This window comes from Pogona vitticeps, chromosome 1 (assembly GCF_051106095.1).
Source record: "Pogona vitticeps strain Pit_001003342236 chromosome 1, PviZW2.1, whole genome shotgun sequence".
In the NCBI taxonomy this organism is placed as follows: domain Eukaryota; kingdom Metazoa; phylum Chordata; class Lepidosauria; order Squamata; family Agamidae; genus Pogona; species Pogona vitticeps.
Genome location: NC_135783.1, coordinates 333150982 through 333169475, shown reverse-complemented (window position 1 = coordinate 333169475; position 18494 = coordinate 333150982). Strand labels below are relative to the sequence as shown.

General features: G+C 42.1%; 1 protein-coding gene across 1 annotated transcript in view; it reads left to right on the top strand.

Annotated features, from left to right (window-relative positions):
• The window catches only part of LOC110088619 (alpha-1-antitrypsin), a 34576-nt gene extending 20193 nt beyond the window's left edge, over positions 1–14383 (top strand). The window contains exons 2-4 of the mRNA XM_020811026.3: positions 8404–8674; positions 10679–10826; positions 14124–14383. Of these exons, the coding sequence (XP_020666685.3) occupies positions 8404–8674; positions 10679–10826; positions 14124–14315 (611 nt within the window). The 3' untranslated portion in view covers positions 14316–14383. The remainder of the gene's footprint in view (positions 1–8403; positions 8675–10678; positions 10827–14123) is intronic.
• The last annotated feature ends 4111 nt before the right edge of the window (positions 14384–18494 follow it).

Sequence of the window (18494 nt, the reverse complement as noted above, 5' to 3'; positions counted from 1 at the left end):
CTGAATTTGGGTTTTTTTACTGGAAACTGTACCCATTGCTGAGGGAGGTTTCAGGGATAAAGGTAGGCCTTTATTGATGTTTTGCTAAGGAATTTGCTTTTGTCTTGGCCCCTGCACCACATGGTCCCAGAGGGGGCTGGGTCTGACGCCCTGAATTTGGGTTTTTTTACTGGAAACTGTACCCATTGCTGAGGGAGGTTTCAGGGATAAAGGTAGGCCTTTATTGATGTTTTGCTAAGGAATTTGCTTTTGTCTTGGCCCCTGCACCACATGGTCCCAGAGGGGGCTGGGTCTGACGCCCTGAATTTGGGTTTTTTTACTGGAAACTGTACCCATTGCTGAGGGAGGTTTCAGGGATAAAGGTAGGCCTTTATTGATGTTTTGCTAAGGAATTTGCTTTTGTCTTGGCCCCTGCACCACATGGTCCCAGAGGGGGCTGGGTCTGACGCCCTGAATTTGGGTTTTTTTACTGGAAACTGTACCCATTGCTGAGGGAGGTTTCAGGGATAAAGGTAGGCCTTTATTGATGTTTTGCTAAGGAATTTGCTTTTGTCTTGGCCCCTGCACCACATGGTCCCAGAGGGGGCTGGGTCTGACGCCCTGAATTTGGGTTTTTTTACTGGAAACTGTACCCATTGCTGAGGGAGGTTTCAGGGATAAAGGTAGGCCTTTATTGATGTTTTGCTAAGGAATTTGCTTTTGTCTTGGCCCCTGCACCACATGGTCCCAGAGGGGGCTGGGTCTGACGCCCTGAATTTGGGTTTTTTTACTGGAAACTGTACCCATTGCTGAGGGAGGTTTCAGGGATAAAGGTAGGCCTTTATTGATGTTTTGCTAAGGAATTTGCTTTTGTCTTGGCCCCTGCACCACATGGTCCCAGAGGGGGCTGGGTCTGACGCCCTGAATTTGGGTTTTTTTACTGGAAACTGTACCCATTGCTGAGGGAGGTTTCAGGGATAAAGGTAGGCCTTTATTGATGTTTTGCTAAGGAATTTGCTTTTGTCTTGGCCCCTGCACCACATGGTCCCAGAGGGGGCTGGGTCTGACGCCCTGAATTTGGGTTTTTTTACTGGAAACTGTACCCATTGCTGAGGGAGGTTTCAGGGATAAAGGTAGGCCTTTATTGATGTTTTGCTAAGGAATTTGCTTTTGTCTTGGCCCCTGCACCACATGGTCCCAGAGGGGGCTGGGTCTGACGCCCTGAATTTGGGTTTTTTTACTGGAAACTGTACCCATTGCTGAGGGAGGTTTCAGGGATAAAGGTAGGCCTTTATTGATGTTTTGCTAAGGAATTTGCTTTTGTCTTGGCCCCTGCACCACATGGTCCCAGAGGGGGCTGGGTCTGACGCCCTGAATTTGGGTTTTTTTACTGGAAACTGTACCCATTGCTGAGGGAGGTTTCAGGGATAAAGGTAGGCCTTTATTGATGTTTTGCTAAGGAATTTGCTTTTGTCTTGGCCCCTGCACCACATGGTCCCAGAGGGGGCTGGGTCTGACGCCCTGAATTTGGGTTTTTTTACTGGAAACTGTACCCATTGCTGAGGGAGGTTTCAGGGATAAAGGTAGGCCTTTATTGATGTTTTGCTAAGGAATTTGCTTTTGTCTTGGCCCCTGCACCACATGGTCCCAGAGGGGGCTGGGTCTGACGCCCTGAATTTGGGTTTTTTTACTGGAAACTGTACCCATTGCTGAGGGAGGTTTCAGGGATAAAGGTAGGCCTTTATTGATGTTTTGCTAAGGAATTTGCTTTTGTCTTGGCCCCTGCACCACATGGTCCCAGAGGGGGCTGGGTCTGACGCCCTGAATTTGGGTTTTTTTACTGGAAACTGTACCCATTGCTGAGGGAGGTTTCAGGGATAAAGGTAGGCCTTTATTGATGTTTTGCTAAGGAATTTGCTTTTGTCTTGGCCCCTGCACCACATGGTCCCAGAGGGGGCTGGGTCTGACGCCCTGAATTTGGGTTTTTTTACTGGAAACTGTACCCATTGCTGAGGGAGGTTTCAGGGATAAAGGTAGGCCTTTATTGATGTTTTGCTAAGGAATTTGCTTTTGTCTTGGCCCCTGCACCACATGGTCCCAGAGGGGGCTGGGTCTGACGCCCTGAATTTGGGTTTTTTTACTGGAAACTGTACCCATTGCTGAGGGAGGTTTCAGGGATAAAGGTAGGCCTTTATTGATGTTTTGCTAAGGAAAACACTAGTATCTTCAAATTACAGATTAGAAAACAAAGGGTGTCTAGCAAGATTAACTGACATGGTCAAGGATTTGCAGAAACTCTTTGTCAGAGGACGGGTGAGAGAGCTCAGGAACATATACAGTATATCACAGAAGTTCACCCCCTCACATTTCATAAATTTTAGTTTATCTTTTCATGTGACAACACTGAAATACCCCAGTGCCGGCAGTCCTCATGCAGCCCCAGACCATGACACTCCCACCACCATGCTTGACTGTAGGCACAACACACTTGTCTTTGTACTCCTCACCTGGTTGCTGCCACACACGCTTGACACCATCTGAACCAAAGTTTATCTTGGTCTCACTGGACAACAAGACATGGTTCCAGAAATCCATGTCCTTTTGTCTGCAGCAAACCATATGCAGGCTTTCTTGTGCATCATCTTTAGAAGAGGCTTCTTTCTGGGACGACAGCCCTGGAGACCAGTTTGATGCAGTGTGCAGCGTATGGTCTGAGCACTGACAGACTGACACCCCCCCCATCCCTTCAACCTTTGCAGCAATGCTGGCAGCACTCATACATCTATTTCCCAAAGCCAGCCTCTGGATATGTCGCTGAGTACAGGCATTCAACTTCTTTGGTCAACCATGGTGAGGCTTGTTCTGAGTGAAACCTGTCCTGTTAAACCACTGTATGGTCTTGGTCACCATGCTGCAGCTCAGTTTCAGGGTTTCAACAATCTTCTTATAACCAGCAGTGGTGAACCTATGGCATGCTTGCCACAGCTGGCACACGGAGCCCTTTCTGTGAGATTGCATTTTCTGCCGCAGCCCGCCACCTACTGGGTTTCCCCCCCCCCCCCAGTTTGGGCACACAAGCCACAAAGGGTTTGCCGCCACTGGCTTAGGCCATCTTTATGTAGAGCAACGATTTATTTTTTTAGATTCTCAGATAGTTCATAACCATGAGGTGCCATGTGGAACTTCCAGTGACCAGTCTGAGAGAGTGAGAGCAATAGCACCTGCTCCCCCTTCACACCTGAGACTTGTGACACTAACGGGTCTCATGACACCAGGGAGGGAAAATGGCTACTTGGGCCCATTTTGGACTTCGTTAGTTAGGGGTGTACTCACTTTTGTTAGCAGCGGTTTAGACATTAATGGCTGTGTGTTGTGTTATTTTAAGAGGACAGCACATTTACATTGTTATACAACTTGTATACTCACTGCTTTACATTTTAGCCAAGTGTCATTTCTTCAGTGTTGTCACATGGAAAGATATAGTAAAATATTTATGAAATGTGAAGGGGTGTAGCTCTTCAGGATTTAAACAACACTAGTTTTGTTGTTTTTATTTGCCATGAGGTTGTATCCAACTCATGAATTAGTGATCTCGAAAAGTCCTATCATTATCTTTCTGGTGGTCAAAGCTCTCCTTTGATACCACATTCCAAATGATTAGATGTTTTTGTCTCTGTTTTGCTCACTGTCTGGTTTTGTCATCTATGAACAGTAATATGGAATGCTGCCGCATGGAGTGTCTCATCTCCACTGATGCATCTTTATCCCTTATTTCCTTTTTTGTAGTTCTTTCATAGCTGCTCCTCTAAATCTGAATCTTCTTGGTTCTAAAGGACTGGTTTTAACCTGGTTTTAGGTTTCATTCATCTGTCTATGCGTTTTGTGGTGTCCCTTTTGACTATTGTTACAGATCACTATAATTATAGCTAATTGCTCATGGCAATCTGAAGTCCTAGCCTTAAGCTCAGAGAGGACAAAGGCTGGGTAAAAGTCAGAGGTACAAGTAAAGGAGAGTATCATTCTGATTGCACTACAATGACATTTTCAAGACTTTGGAATGCTAGAAAAGGATTGAAGGTATCCATAGCCCTGAAATTGTTGTTGGGTTTCAGTTCCCACCAGATTCAGCCAGTCTGGCCATTAATGAGAGATATCAGTAATAGATGCTCCCAAACACTTGGAAGACCACAGGCGACTGATGTGGCAAGAGTGTTTTTAATGCACAATCTCCATCTGCATTGTGATGGCCCAGATACAGATTTATCTCAGAACTGTACCAGAAGGGCCTGAGGTTTTCATCTCTCAGGGCATCAAACAGAGCCAGCCTTGCTTTTTGAAAGAGCCTCGTGGCGCAGTGGTTAAACCTGTGCTCATGACCTGGAGTTCAATCCCAGGTAGCTGGCTCAAGGTTCACTCAGCCTTCTATCCTCCCAAGAATAAATGAATATCCAACTTGCTGGGGAGGCAATGTGTAGCCTGCATAATTAACATGTAAACTGCCCAGAGAGTGCTTGAAGCACTATGGGGCGGTATATAAGCAGCATGCTTTGCTTTGCTTTTTTTTTTTTTTTTTTTGCAAGGTTGCTATGTCCAATCCGTGACTACTGGGATTCACTTTACCTGGGATGCTTGTTGTTATAGGGGGTGCTTACCTGAGAGTCTGATGCTAACAATCTCTTCTAACAATCTCTTCCACTATGCAAGGGAGACCAGGTCTTGGAAGCACCTTTAAAGCTAATTAGTTTTTATTTTTCATAAGCTTTTGTGTATATGAAAGTTTATAGAAATAAAAACCACTTAGTCTTAAAGGTGTTAGAACACTTCCATTTTCTCTTGTGCTACAGTAGACTAACAAAGCTTCCAGCTAGATTACCTTTTGCTGCAGAAGCCCTAATTCCCATATCATCCAGGACTCTTGATCCACTGAGAAAATGTGTTCTATTTTTGTTCATGGGCATTTTTCAGCTATTGTTTCACACCTCATTACTTTGACAACAAGTTTCAGTGCTGAGCTCTAGAAATACCAAGCACAAATAAAGTCTCTGGATGTCAGCGCCTACCTTTGTGAGAGCATTCAGCAACTCTCTTTGCTGCTAAGCAAAACATTCTTCTGGGGCAGAAGGAGGTTCTTCTGTTGTCCTTAGAAACCTACAAGAACTTCAACCTTGCCCAGAAGAATATTTTGTTTAGTAGCAAAGGGAGATGTTGAATGTTAATTGTGTGAATATTTATTTATTTATTTATTTTATTTATAATATTTTTTAGCTGCACCATTGCCAGTGGAATATGCACTAGCTATAATGTTTGATTCAGACTGATTAAGTGCTTTGGGAAATGCCCCACTTCAGAGATAGACTGCTTCATCGAAGGTCATCCTGACCCAAGACATCTGGGTTAACATCTCAAAACCTGAAGATTTGTGTCTCCCATTGGCTACCTTCGAAGGCACAATTTTAAATGATTATTTTAAAAATAATCTTGGAAATAATAATAATCTTAGAACTATAGAGGTTGACGGGACCCTACAGATCACTGAGTCCAGTTCCCTGCCAAGGAAGCACAGTGGGGAATTGAACTCCCAACTAATACCTGAACCACTGAGCTATCCAGCAGTTCAAAAAACCTTTGTCAAATTTCCAACAGTACTAGTCCCTTACGAGTTGATTATGTCTGCCAAAGTCTAGACAAGTAAGTGCATGTTTTGTAAAATACACCTTCTAAGTTTGGCATTTTTTTTTTCAAAAAAGGGAGGGATACAAAGAAATGTTAATTCTTTGTGGGATTGTGTGACATTTCAAGGACAGCTCCTTCTAAGGGTATCAAGAGTGCCATGTCTGAGACAATGTACACGAAATTGTGTGCAAGAAAATCAGTATATTATGTTGATTTTTTAAAAAAATATATACACGTATCCCTCTAGGTTCTCTGAGGGATGTTGTTCTGAAAACAGAAGAATATTGACTAGGAGTAGCTTCATGCAAGAGGTTCAACAGATTTCAGTAAATAGGCAGACTGGTTTCTGTGGAGTGAAAGATCTAAAACTGGAGGGAATAAAGTGATTCTTTACTGACATCATTCATTTTGGGACAATTTACAAGATGATGGCATACATAATTGAAGTGTGCTTTGGCAAGAAAGCTGCAAAGTTTTAAATAAAGCAGGACTCCTGTATCTGGGGGATAGGTTCCAATGCCAAAAAGTGTGAATAATACTGAACCCTATATATATATTTCTGGGATTTTCTTTTAATATTTTCAAACCACAGATAATTGAAACTGTGGATATTGATTCTGCATATAGAGGTCCTACTGTATAAGCAGATTCAGGCCATTGTGATTCTTGAAGAAACAATGCAAAACAGTTACAGCCCAATAGGTCATAATAAGATTAGCTCATAGATCTTGTAGTCCCATAATTTCTGCATTTTAGAGAAGAAACACTTTGGTTTAATGTGCCCTAGGAGTAGGACCTTTCAGTTAGCAAAGCCCATTCTTTCCTTCTTTTTCTCCTGTACCCTGAGTATTTTCATGGATACAAACCTTTGCCCCATCTTTCTAAAACCTGAATCCTAAATGAAGTTATAGCTATGATAAGTAAGAAGTCTATTTCACCTTGAGAAGTACCTGAATGAGCTCAAAGGGGCCAAATTTGGGATGGGTTTTGTCTGCACATCTCTTTTAAACACAGTGAGAGATTGGAACCTGGGTATGATAGGGACCATAGGAGATTCAATAGGTATTGTTCAGTTTCTCTCTGTGATTTCATTTGTGACCTAAATGAAATCTACTTTTACATCAGAAGGAAAACATCCAATGATGCTGATTTGGCCTTCAAATTGTTTTTCAAAGCCTAGACTGTAGCATGCTCTGATAAGCCAGGTGCTGATCAGGAAGCGGGGGTTTCTGACAGTGGTGTTGTGACTGAAAAATTCCTTCCATTGGTAAACCTGAACATGGGAGAAATGGGAGGAACCTCCCCAAAGACTGTGAGGACTGTGGACACATTTGGGCACCTCTGGGCAACAACAGCACCCTGTCAGCTGATCTTTCCACTCCAGAAGAACTGTTGAGTTGCTTCTAATGCAAACGAAGAAGCTTGAACTTTCAATAAGAAGCTGGGGTGCAGACATAAGCTGAGGGCGCAACTAGACAGGGGAGTTTGGAGTGATCTGGGTAATGTTTAAAATGTTTTTATCTTTGGTGTGATCTATTTTATCTTGCACTTGACCAATTCACATGGAATACATTTTTTTCTCACATGAGAAGGATCCAGAAAGCGGTTGTTGTGGGTTTTTTGGGCCTTAGATCTCGGCCGTGAAAGCCTTCGCGAATACATTGATCCAGAAAGCACTTCAGATTGCTCCAATTCCTTCCCCTTTCAATTACTGTTGCCCCACCCCTGTCTTTTGTTGCAGCTGCAATGATTTCCCTTTTTTTTTTTTGTTTAATTTAGTAAGTGGCATAGTACTACAGCAATACAGCAACTTAGAATAGATACTTTCATATATCTGAAATAGTGCTGCATCAGTTAGGAGAATTTTTTTAAAAAAAATGTGACCAAAGTAAAATAGAGAAGGAGGTTTGTCCATTGTCCTTTCTACTGACACAGCCTACTGCTTATGTCATCTTATCACTCCCTGAATTGAGCAACAGGCTGATCTTGTACACACTGCTTGCAATTCAGCACACATTAACAGTACTGCCCAGAGCAAGGTCAGCTGTTAAAAGTTGAGATATGAGACTACTACATGATACATTAGTTGCAAGACTGCTTATTTTCACCATGTGTTGAGGAAAGCCAAATTCCACTGAACCTGAATACATTCTCATGCCATTTGGTAAAGAATCACACACCATGGCACTGTCATCCACTAATGGGGTCATAAGCCATCCTTTGGTTGTGAGATGCTCTGTTATGGTGGTGTTAAATTGTGAAATGCTTCATCAGGGTTTATCATGCCAGCAATTTTATAACTATGTTTCAGAAATGGAAGGAAAGAAAGAAAGAAAGGGTACAGGTACAGAAAAACAAGAACAAGAGGAAGAAAAGACAACAATGAGTCTTGTAGCATCTTGAAACTTATGTGTTTTATTTGGTACAAGCTTTTGTGGGCTGTAACCTTTTGAGAAGAAGGAAAAAGTGGGATAGAGGAATAATCTACATTTAGAGAATACAGGAAAAAGACTGGGAATGGGGAATGAACAGACTGATACTAGATAAGACAAAAATTAACAGTGAATCTCATGTGACACATTGAAATTCAAGACACACCCTCAATCTCGAAATCCTGAACCCTCCACAAGAATCTGAATTCATAATCTCTTGTGTACAAAAAGTTCTATGTAGGATAGAATTTTTCTAATTAATCAAATTAGTTATGACATCTCGTTCAAATAACCACTAACACATTCTTCCCTCTGTAAGCCAAATGGAAGAAGCCCTTTGATCCAAAGTACACTGAGATGCGTGACTTCTATGTGGATCCGTACACCACTGTGAAAGTGCCCATGATGTTCCAAATTGGCATGTTTGAAGTTGGCCGTGACAATGAGAGGTCTTGCACGGTTTTGAAAATGCCATACGAAGGACACGCGGCTTCATATTTTATCTTGCCTGACAAAGGGCAACTGGAGAAGGTGGCCAGCAGCTTATCATGTGAAGCTTTGAAGACATGGAAAAGAATACTGAAAAAGAGGTAACTGCTTCCAGCATCAAACCTGGTGCCAAGCAATTTAGATTTGAGGGTTAAGAACAATTGCAGGATGATCTTTTGAAAACAAGGCATCATTTAGATGCATGCATAACAACATTCTCTTCTTGCCTAGGATAGCTGATGCCATAATAAATGTGTTCATTTTAAAAGTGGTACAAAAATGGTGATTTGTTTGTCTTGCAACACATGGCTTCCCGAGTTGACTTTGGTTTGACTAGATAATTATCCTACCTAGCCTGGTTATATAGATCAATCTAGATTGTGCTAAATAGGACTGCTTTGAGGTGTGCCAAATCATTTGGGGAGATCCTTGCATCCTTATGCAGGGGTTGGCCACACCACACCTGAAAGGACTCTGTTTAGCATGATCAAGACTTCATTCCCTTTAAAGGGAAAGCTTCCCATTTCTCAAGATCGTTAAGTGGCTTAAGCAAAGCATGAAGGAGGAAGCGGCTTAATAATATTGAGAAATGGAATGCTTTCCTTTTAAATCTTCCTTGCCACTCACATCTGGAGGGGAAGCTTTGCATTTCTTTTTCATTGTTGCTAACTGACAGAGCACATCAGCAATGCTCTAGGAGGACTTAAAAATAAAAAGCCCTTTCAAAACACTGCTGCTATATTAACTAGAATTAAAAATAAATGCAAATCTTCCTCTCCCTTGCCTTCCAAAGGCAAGTGGCAAGGAAGCTTCCTATTTCTGAAGATCATTAAGTAGCTTCAGCAAAAGGACAGCCAGCCAGTCACTTTGGTTCAATCTAAACAATCATGCATGCTGAAACCAAACCAAAATGGAGCAATCCTAAAAGTGCAAGAAGCCCAAAAAGTGCAGGTAAGACCACTCTTGTCTGGGGACAAGCACCAGCACTTATTTTATGTGGTTGCCGGGAAGAGGAGAGAACCAGCCTGCCTGCAGAGCAGACCAAACTCGAGGACAAACTCTCATGTACTCACACCCTTTGGCTGCAGTCTTTGGCACATTTAGCTGGGAGTTAGCTCCATTGAATAGAGTGAGACTTAATTCTGAGTAAACATGTTTGGAATGGCTCTACCAGGCTGCAGTCTTAGATGCCCTCCCTTGGGATCAGTCTTACGGTATCTCAGCAAACAGAACAGCACAGAAGTGTACGGTTTGATTCTTTAAGTTTGCAGAAGGCTAAGACTTTGAGTGTCTGTCTTTTTCAAAGACGGAAGATTTTTCTCTGTGTATCTTTTAGAATTTAAAATGACGTAGCTGAACAACCGAGAAAAATTGCTGGACACAGATTTAATTAGCAGTGAGGTGGGGTGGGTGGTACGAATGCTGAGACTGAGTTGAGAATTTTGAATATAAGATGAAAAGGATAGATAACCTGGGAAGATTGTTGCAGACGGCATCCCAGTGAGGATAGCTTTTCTTAAAATGATTACTCTCTGAAAAATCCAGAGACATTTTTAAAAATAAAATTTAATCAACATACTTTTGACTCAGATCAAAGGCCATTCTTGTTGCTAATGACAAAGTTAGGAAGCCGCCTTAGGTCATCAAATCAAGCCATTTTTCTGCCTAACAGAGGTGCGGAAACCTGTTGTTTTTCAGGTCCTCTCCAGTTTATAACTCCCATCATTCTTGACCATGCTTAGTTGCGCTGATAGGAATTAGAAACCACAGACATCTCAGGAAGATACTGGTCCCAGAAGTCTGGGATATAGTCAATCACCAAATATCTCCAGGGATTTAGTTAGGAATCTTTCCCTAACAGAGCTGGAAAAGTCCTTCCCAGCTGGGACAAAAGGAGTTTGCTTAGCCAGCCTTTCCTGGTTTTATTTTAGGAAGTGTCACACAGAGGGCAGTGTTCCAAAATATAATCACCTGCATTTTGCAGTAGGGCAATTCTATTATCTGCTCTCATGTTACACATTAGAAAAAAATTGGATTTTGCACTTTATTTTCTCATATGATTGACTGTGCTTTCTTCCTCTTGTTTTTTTTTTATTCCTGACCAGTTCTGTCAACGTGTATCTTCCAAAATGCTTAGCTAGTGGAGAGCTTAACCTGAAAGACATTATGTACACCATGGGTGTGGTTGACGTCTTCACTGACAAAGCAGACCTCTCTGGCATCACGGGGCAGCCTCAGCACAGGCTCTCGGGTGTAAGTTGAGAATATATATATTTTCTTTGTGTAGAAGGGGCCGGGGGACGTGGTGGCGCTGTGGGCTAAACCGCAGAAGTCTGTGCTGCAGGGTCAGAAGACCAAGCAGTCGTAAGATCGAATCCACGCGACGGAGTGAGCGCCCGTCGCTTGTCCCAGCTCCCGCCAACCTATCGGTTCAAAAGCATGCAAATGCAAGTAGATTAATAGGGACCACCTCGGTGGGAAGGTAACAGCGTTCCATGTCTAAGTCACACTGGCCATGTGACCACGGAAGATTGTCTTCGGACAAAACACTGGCTCTATGGCTTGGAAACGGGGATGAGCACCACCTCCTAGAGTCGAACACGACTGGACAAAAATTGTCAAGGGGAACCTTTACCTTTACCTTTAGAAGGGGGCCATTAAAATACACAATAAACATTGGTCTTACATCACACTACTATCCCATTATGTATGTGGGGAATAAAAATAGTGTTTAAACCTTTTGCCACAATTGTTAACCCATCTGATCTTAGTCTGAACCATTTCTGCCCTCTTTCATTTCATTTCAGGGATTTGTATGAAAATCCACACATACGTTCAAGTGAAGCTCAAATGAAACCTAATAGTCTAGGCTGATATTGCAAATGTTACTGTTTTGGACTACAATTCTCAAAATCCCCAAGTCCGTATAGCTATATTGGGTATGGAATCCTGGCGTTGTAATCCAGAATTTTTCCTATAACCTGGAAGAGGTGGGACATGCACACTGTGAAGTGTCCCTGGCAGAACTTGTTTTTCTGACAAATTAGAAATGGCAGTTAATTGGGGATGTACACTAGCATTTGGAATTCAGAATTGAAGCCTTTCAGATACCAAATTAGGAATTTAAAAAATTTCAGAATTTCTGGATTTGCAGAACTCCATTACAGTCAGTATGAAAACTATATAGCCATTGTTTTCCCCTTTTAAGAAACATGGGCAAAATCATTTTAAAGGATTGTGCCAAACGAAAGGAGTGTACACCAACATTTCAGGACACACACACCCTTTATAACTGTTTGCTATTTAGTTTTATTTCTGATTATATTTTCAGTTTGTATTCTCCCTGCTACTGCCATCTTGAGTGTTTTAGCCTTGTAGTTCTTTATATTTTTTTATATCTGCAGGTTGAGTATGATGTGGTTGTGTTCTGTATGTCTGTTTCACTGTTGGAAACTGCCCAGAGTAGGCCACTAGATGGAAGCAGTATAGAAATCAAAGAAGCAAGCAACCGCCGGCAGTGCCTAGATATCAGGAGATGATTGTTACGGGCTGAACTCTGAAAGTGGGAATGCCAAAGCATATCATAACAGCAAATGCTCAGCAGTTTATAAGCAGCTATGCCCACCTTTCAATTGGAAAGAACCAATGTGAAAGAAATACAGTGGTGCCTCACTAGACGATTACTTCTCAGGATGAGGAATTCGCTAGATGATGGGTTTTTGGGATCACTGTTGCGCTTCGCAAAACGATAGTTCCCTATGGGCGAATTTCGCTAGACGATGATTTCCCTGTTGGAATGCATTGAATAGCTGTCAATGCATTCCAATGGGGAACCGGGCTTCGCTAAACGATGGTTCCCTATGGACGAATTTCGCTACATGACGATTTCCCCGTTGGAACGCATTAAGTGGATTTCAATGCATTCCAATGGGGAACCGTGCTTCGCTAAATGATGCTTTCGTAAGACAGTGATTTTGACGGAATGGATTAACATCATTTAGCGAGCGACCACTGTACCTTATGTTGTCTGTACCTGCTTCTAGATTTCATTGGTGCAGACAGACGTCATTGGCAGGTTTTGCTCTCACTCCAAGCCTCCTCCCACAGCAACCCCAGTCATGAGATACCAAGTTTCCTTCCCCCACTAATCTTGGTGTCAAGGTGTCCTTAAGTTCGGTTTCTCAAGAAATCACTCCCAATAAGTAGTTTCACTTTCACTTCTTCCTCTAGCAAGCAGAAACCTAGCCTTTTGCTTTCTCATCTATAGGAGTAAACCAGACACTTAAGAATTGTTATTAGGAATTGTTATATTGTGTACAGTGGGGTCTCTACTTAAGAACGTCCCTACTTAAGAACAATCCAACTTAAGAACAGCTCCATTTGCTAAATTTTGCTTCTACTTGAGAACAGAAATCCAAGATAAGAACAGGAAAAAAAACCTTTCCTGCTCTTTTTTTAACCTTAGGTCATCTTAGGTTAAAAAAATCTCCCCCTAGTGGTAGAGTACGTATTAACCAGCTTTGCATTAGTTCCTATGGGAACTAATGCTTCAATGTACGAACACACCTCTACATAACAAAAAAACAGCCAGAATGAATTAATTGGTTTTCAGTCCATTCCTATGGGAAATTTTGCTTCAACTTAAGAACGTTTCAACTTAAGAACACCATTCCAAAACGGATTAAGTTCTTAAGTAGAGGTTCCACTGTAGTTTCTGTGGACGGAAAAGAGCAGATACAGATTAAATGGTTTTCAATGCATTCCAATGGGAAATGCAGATTCAACATAAGAACTTTTCAACTTGAGAACCACCTTCCAATACGGATTAAGTTCTTAAGTAGAGACCCCACTGTATTAGGAATATTATGTATTAGGAATTGTTATTCAGAACTATCAGATTTGGATTTGAATATATTCAGAACTCGCCAAATATGGTATTATTTGATGAATTCTGAGTATTTTGAAATCCAAAGGCACATCCCTACTATCAAGAGAGCAGTCCTGCCTTTGCTACCTTCAGAAATGGACTGTTCTGCAGTTCAGCAAGCTCATTTACATGGTGAGTCTTCAGACTATGTGAAAAGGGCCCTGAAGTAGAAACAATTAAAGTTTTAGTATATCCCAGATGTGGCAGAATTTTCCATTTTTTTCAGGACTTGCCAGTTTGCAGTGGCTATGTGGTAACTGAATCACATGGTAGCCATCATAGTCCAGATCAAGACTATGTGGAGATTTAAAAAAGGGGGGGGGGGAGTCTCTCTAAAACTCATTTCCTCTCTTTCAGAGGTGGTAACATCCAAAGTTTTACAAATCTACCTTTGGGGGATATGACTTACAGAAGGAGCTGATAAATTTTAGGGGTTTTAGTCCACAAATACCTTTTTCCAAGATCTCTGAAATCAAGGCACAAAATCTGCTGAAGGCAACGGAAAAGAGCTGATGATCAGCTTTAACTATATGGATCAGATTTTAAAAAATTGCGGTGTTGCAATTTGTATGTAATCATTTCTGAGGAAGTTCTGAGAATGACATGATTTCCTTTCTTTGCAGGCCCTTCATAAGGCTATGATGGTGATAGATGAAAGAGGAACAGAAGCGGCAGGAGCCTCCTCTATGGATCTTGTGCCAATGTCTATACCAACTGTTATCAAGTTTGACAGTCCTTTCATTACTATGATGGTAGATGAAAAGACCCAGAGTATCCTCTTCATGGCAGAGATCCTAAATCCTGCTGAGAAGTAGATAGGGCAACTGCAGCTGAGTATTAATCAACATGAATTTAATAAATACTGTAGCCTGTTTAACACAGAGTTGGCTGTTCAAGTTTCCTATTGTATCTTCATGGTAGAAAAAAAAATTACATATAGCTTCTCATTAATAGAGGGAGTTCCTGACTGCTAAAAACATCTGAGTGCAGGGTTTTTTTGCTTCTTGTAATTTGAAAATTAGGTCATTTTATCTTGTGACTCATATCTAAGACTTAAGCAGAAGACTCCTTTGAAGTCTGATTTCTCAAACATGAATGTCTGCCTAAATTGCCTCTCGCTAGCACGAAAATGCATTCAGCTGTTTTCTTGAGCTAGCTTTGATGTCTGTTTCTGAACTTTGTATTACTTGGGGAAAGGAGGAGAGAAAGTTGACTCATATAAAGCTAATATTGTTTGTACATTTTGATACTTTTCATTGTGCCTTGCCACATGGTAGCTGGTAGCCCACTTTCAGGAATCTCCACTTAAATCAGCTTACACTACAGTACAGTATATGGTTTACTCACTAGCACCTCTTGTAAGCAGTTTACTTCCTCAGCCTCTATACTTGGGACATAGATTTGACTGATGGTTATATTAATATGCTATCTATGAAGACTGATTGATATTGTATTCTCGAAGGCTTTCACGGCCAGGATCCAATGGTTGTCGGTTTTTCAGGCTGTTTGGCCATGTTCTGAAGGTTTTTCTTCCTAATGTTTCACCAGCATCTTCAGAGGACAGGAATCAGAATTCTGTCTGTGCTCTGGTGCAGTTTGTGGGATAGTTGAGTATATACTGGAACCACAAAATGCAGCATCCACACCAGAATCAAAGAACATGAGAGACACTGCAGACTAAAACAACCGGAAAATCAGCAGTAGCTGAACATGCCCTGAAACAACCTGGACATGAAATTCTATTTCAAAAACAGAAGTACTGGACAACACCAACAATAATTACGTTAGACTGCACAGGGAAGCCATTGAAATCCAGAAACACCAGCAGAGCTTCAATAAAAAAATAAGAAAGTCTAGAACTCAACAAAGCCTGGATCCCAGCACTGAAAAATATAGCCTGCAAAAGGTCAATGAACTCTGCGCAGCCACAAGGACTGGTGATCATTGCACACAAAAGACCAGCTAATGACACCTATCAATCACAGTGACAGATCATCTCTCCCCCTTATCACAACAATACACCCACAACAAAAAACATGCTGATCACCATAATCACCCAATCTCCTGAAAAGGACAAAAAGCTAATCCCACAGCTATAAATACTCAACTATCCCACAAACTGCACCAGAGCACAGACAGATTTCAGACTCCTGTCCTCTGAAGATGCTGAGACCAGAGACTGGTGAAACATTAGGAAGAAAAACCTTCAGAACATGGCCAAACAGCCTGAAAAACCTACAACAACCAACTGATTGATATTATTTGGTCAGTTTTTCCATTACAGCCCTGACTGCTTGTGCTATGTTACATCCCACTATTAGAGCCACACAGTTTCTTCTAAAGCATACCAGCCAGGTGTATTTTTCAGACCTTGTCCAACAATATTCTAAAAACTGGGTCAATATTATGGCTTCTAAAGTACATTGGAACATAAGTCTTAATTTAAATTTTGATGAGTTCATCAGTCCCAGAATTGCATTGCTTACATCATTTTATATATAGCACATTCTGGTTGAGATTGTCTTGAAAAAACACCCTTCACAGTTCAGCACTAAATGTGCTCCTAGACCAGCAGCCCTCACAGTAAACAGGTTCCTAAAAAAATAAATAATCATTGATTAGGATTTATCAGCAGCAGTCCAAGTGCACTTTTAAAATGACAAATGTCACTAACTTGATGGAACTACTTTACTAATGTGGTTAGACTCACACTGCAAGATATTTTAGCTAAGTTGTCTCCTTCTCCGTATCATGTGTCTCCTGATGAGCATTTTGGATAAGTTTTTCTTTTCCTGGTCATTTGCTAATAGTTTAGTTTCATTACTAGCTAAGTGAGAACAGGAAGCAGCGACTCAAACTCTCTTGGTGGGAATTGTGTATTATGGCAAACACTTTTGTCTTTGCAGTTTGAAAGATAAACATCTGAAAAGCAAAACATTAATAAAGTATATCAAATCAAATGTGTCTTAGTGCAACCATAACAAGGTCATTTATTTATTCACGTATGCCTATACCTTCATAAAACATCTCCAGGAGGTGCACAAAGAAGAAGAACATCTCAGCAGAAAAATAATAAAAAACATACATCATTAAAATGCAAGAGCAAATTAGTATTCTTGCAACTACATTTATAATCCAGCACAGTTTAAAACCAAGTACAAACTACTGGGATTAAATACCAGTCACGGCCTGGGAACATATACAAGTTTTCAATTTGCTGAAAGATGAATAAGACTGTATCCTGTCTGAATTCATTAGAAAGCCCATTTCCAAAAGCTGGGGGCACCACAGAGAAAGGCCTTTTTTGCTTTCTGCTGAATTGCTTTCTGCTGAGTTAAATGGCTTTTTTCTTTTCTTTTCCCACCTATCTCTCAGAGCCCTACTTCACTTGCTACTGTTACCTGTGTGTGAGGCTCAGACCAACCTCAGAGGTGGCCCGAGAGGTGTACTGCCTGTCTCTTCAAGAGGAAACCACGAGGGACAGCTGGCAGACATAATGAAAGACTTACAAGAGCTAGAACCAGGGGTCTTAAACATGCAGCCCAGGGGCCATTTGCGGCCCCCAGATGATAGTTTGTGGCCTTCACCTTACCTGCCCCCCAAAGTGCCCACACATCCTCTGCTGTCAAGAGTAAAAAAAAAAAAAGCCTTGCCTCGCTTGCCAGCTCTCTCCCAAGACAGCATCTCTTGCACCCTCCATCCCAGACTGCAGCCTGCCAGTCAGCCCACCTGTCTGTCGGCTAAGGAAACTCCTGGGCGGCTTCCTCGGGCTCTTGCTCCGCTTGGCAGAAAATCTGATGCAGCCCAGCCTCACCCAGCCTCAGCCTCTAGTGGCCCCCAGGAAAATTGAGTTTAAAACCCCTGGGCTAGATGTAGGGACAGAAACAATAGGGGGGTGCCATTTCAGTGAGGGGGAAGAGAGGAAAAGGGAAGAGTAGGGAGGCAGAGGGGACAGTTGGAGGAGGAAGGGGAAGAGGAAGCATGCTGGATGGAGAAGGTAGAAGAGAAGGAGGATTTAGTGGATTTGGTTCAAGAAGACCCCTGGACAGGGGAATGGGTGGAATTTAGAGTTCCTTGAGAGTATGCAGAGAAGGAGTGGAAAAGGCAAATATGTAGGAAGCCACCCTACTGAGGCAAGATGGAGGAGAGAGAAGACAGAAAGGTATAAAGCATGGATACAGCAGGAGGCTCAGTGGAAAGAAAACGAAGCATAGGAAGAGGTGGGAGACCCCGTGGGGCCAGTCCATTTTGTCCCAATTTGAGACTTATGCTGGGCAAGAAGGTTTGGGAGCCACAGATGGGCTGGATCTTTCCCCCCTCACCTTGAAGCGAAAGGCGATATCTCTAGGGGACTTGTTATCGGAGTCCGACAGTTATAAACTGGTTTTGAATTCTTCACACATCCATAGGAAGGAGAACATATTGTTGTTTAAGGAAGATAAATATGGTGCCGTTTCTGTGAAAGGAGGGACGTGGAGGGCGCTAGGAGGGACGTGGTGGCACTGCGGGCTAAACCGCAGAAGCCTGTGCTGCAGGGTCAGAAGACCAAGCAGTCGCAAGATCGAATCCACGCAACGGAGTGAGCTCCCGTCGCTTGTCCCAGCTCCCGCCAACCTAGCGGTTTGAAAGCATGCAAATGCGAGTAGATAAATAGGGACCACCTCGGTGGGAAGGTAACAGCGTTCCGTGTCTAAGTCGCACTGGACATGTGACCACGGAAGATTGTCTTCGGACAAAACGCTGGCTCTATGGCTTGGAAACGGGGATGAGTACTGCCCCCTAGAGTCGAACACGACTGGACAAAGATTGTCAAGGGGAACCTTTACCTTTACCTTTTTCTGTGAAATCAGAGGCAGATGTTATTGTTGAAAAAGCCCACGAAACCGTGTTAAACAATAAAGACGTTTTATTAGAAAATAGTGAAGTGGCAGATTCAAGATGTCACATTTGGAGAAATGGGCTGAAAAGGATCACACTGTATAATTATTAAATAA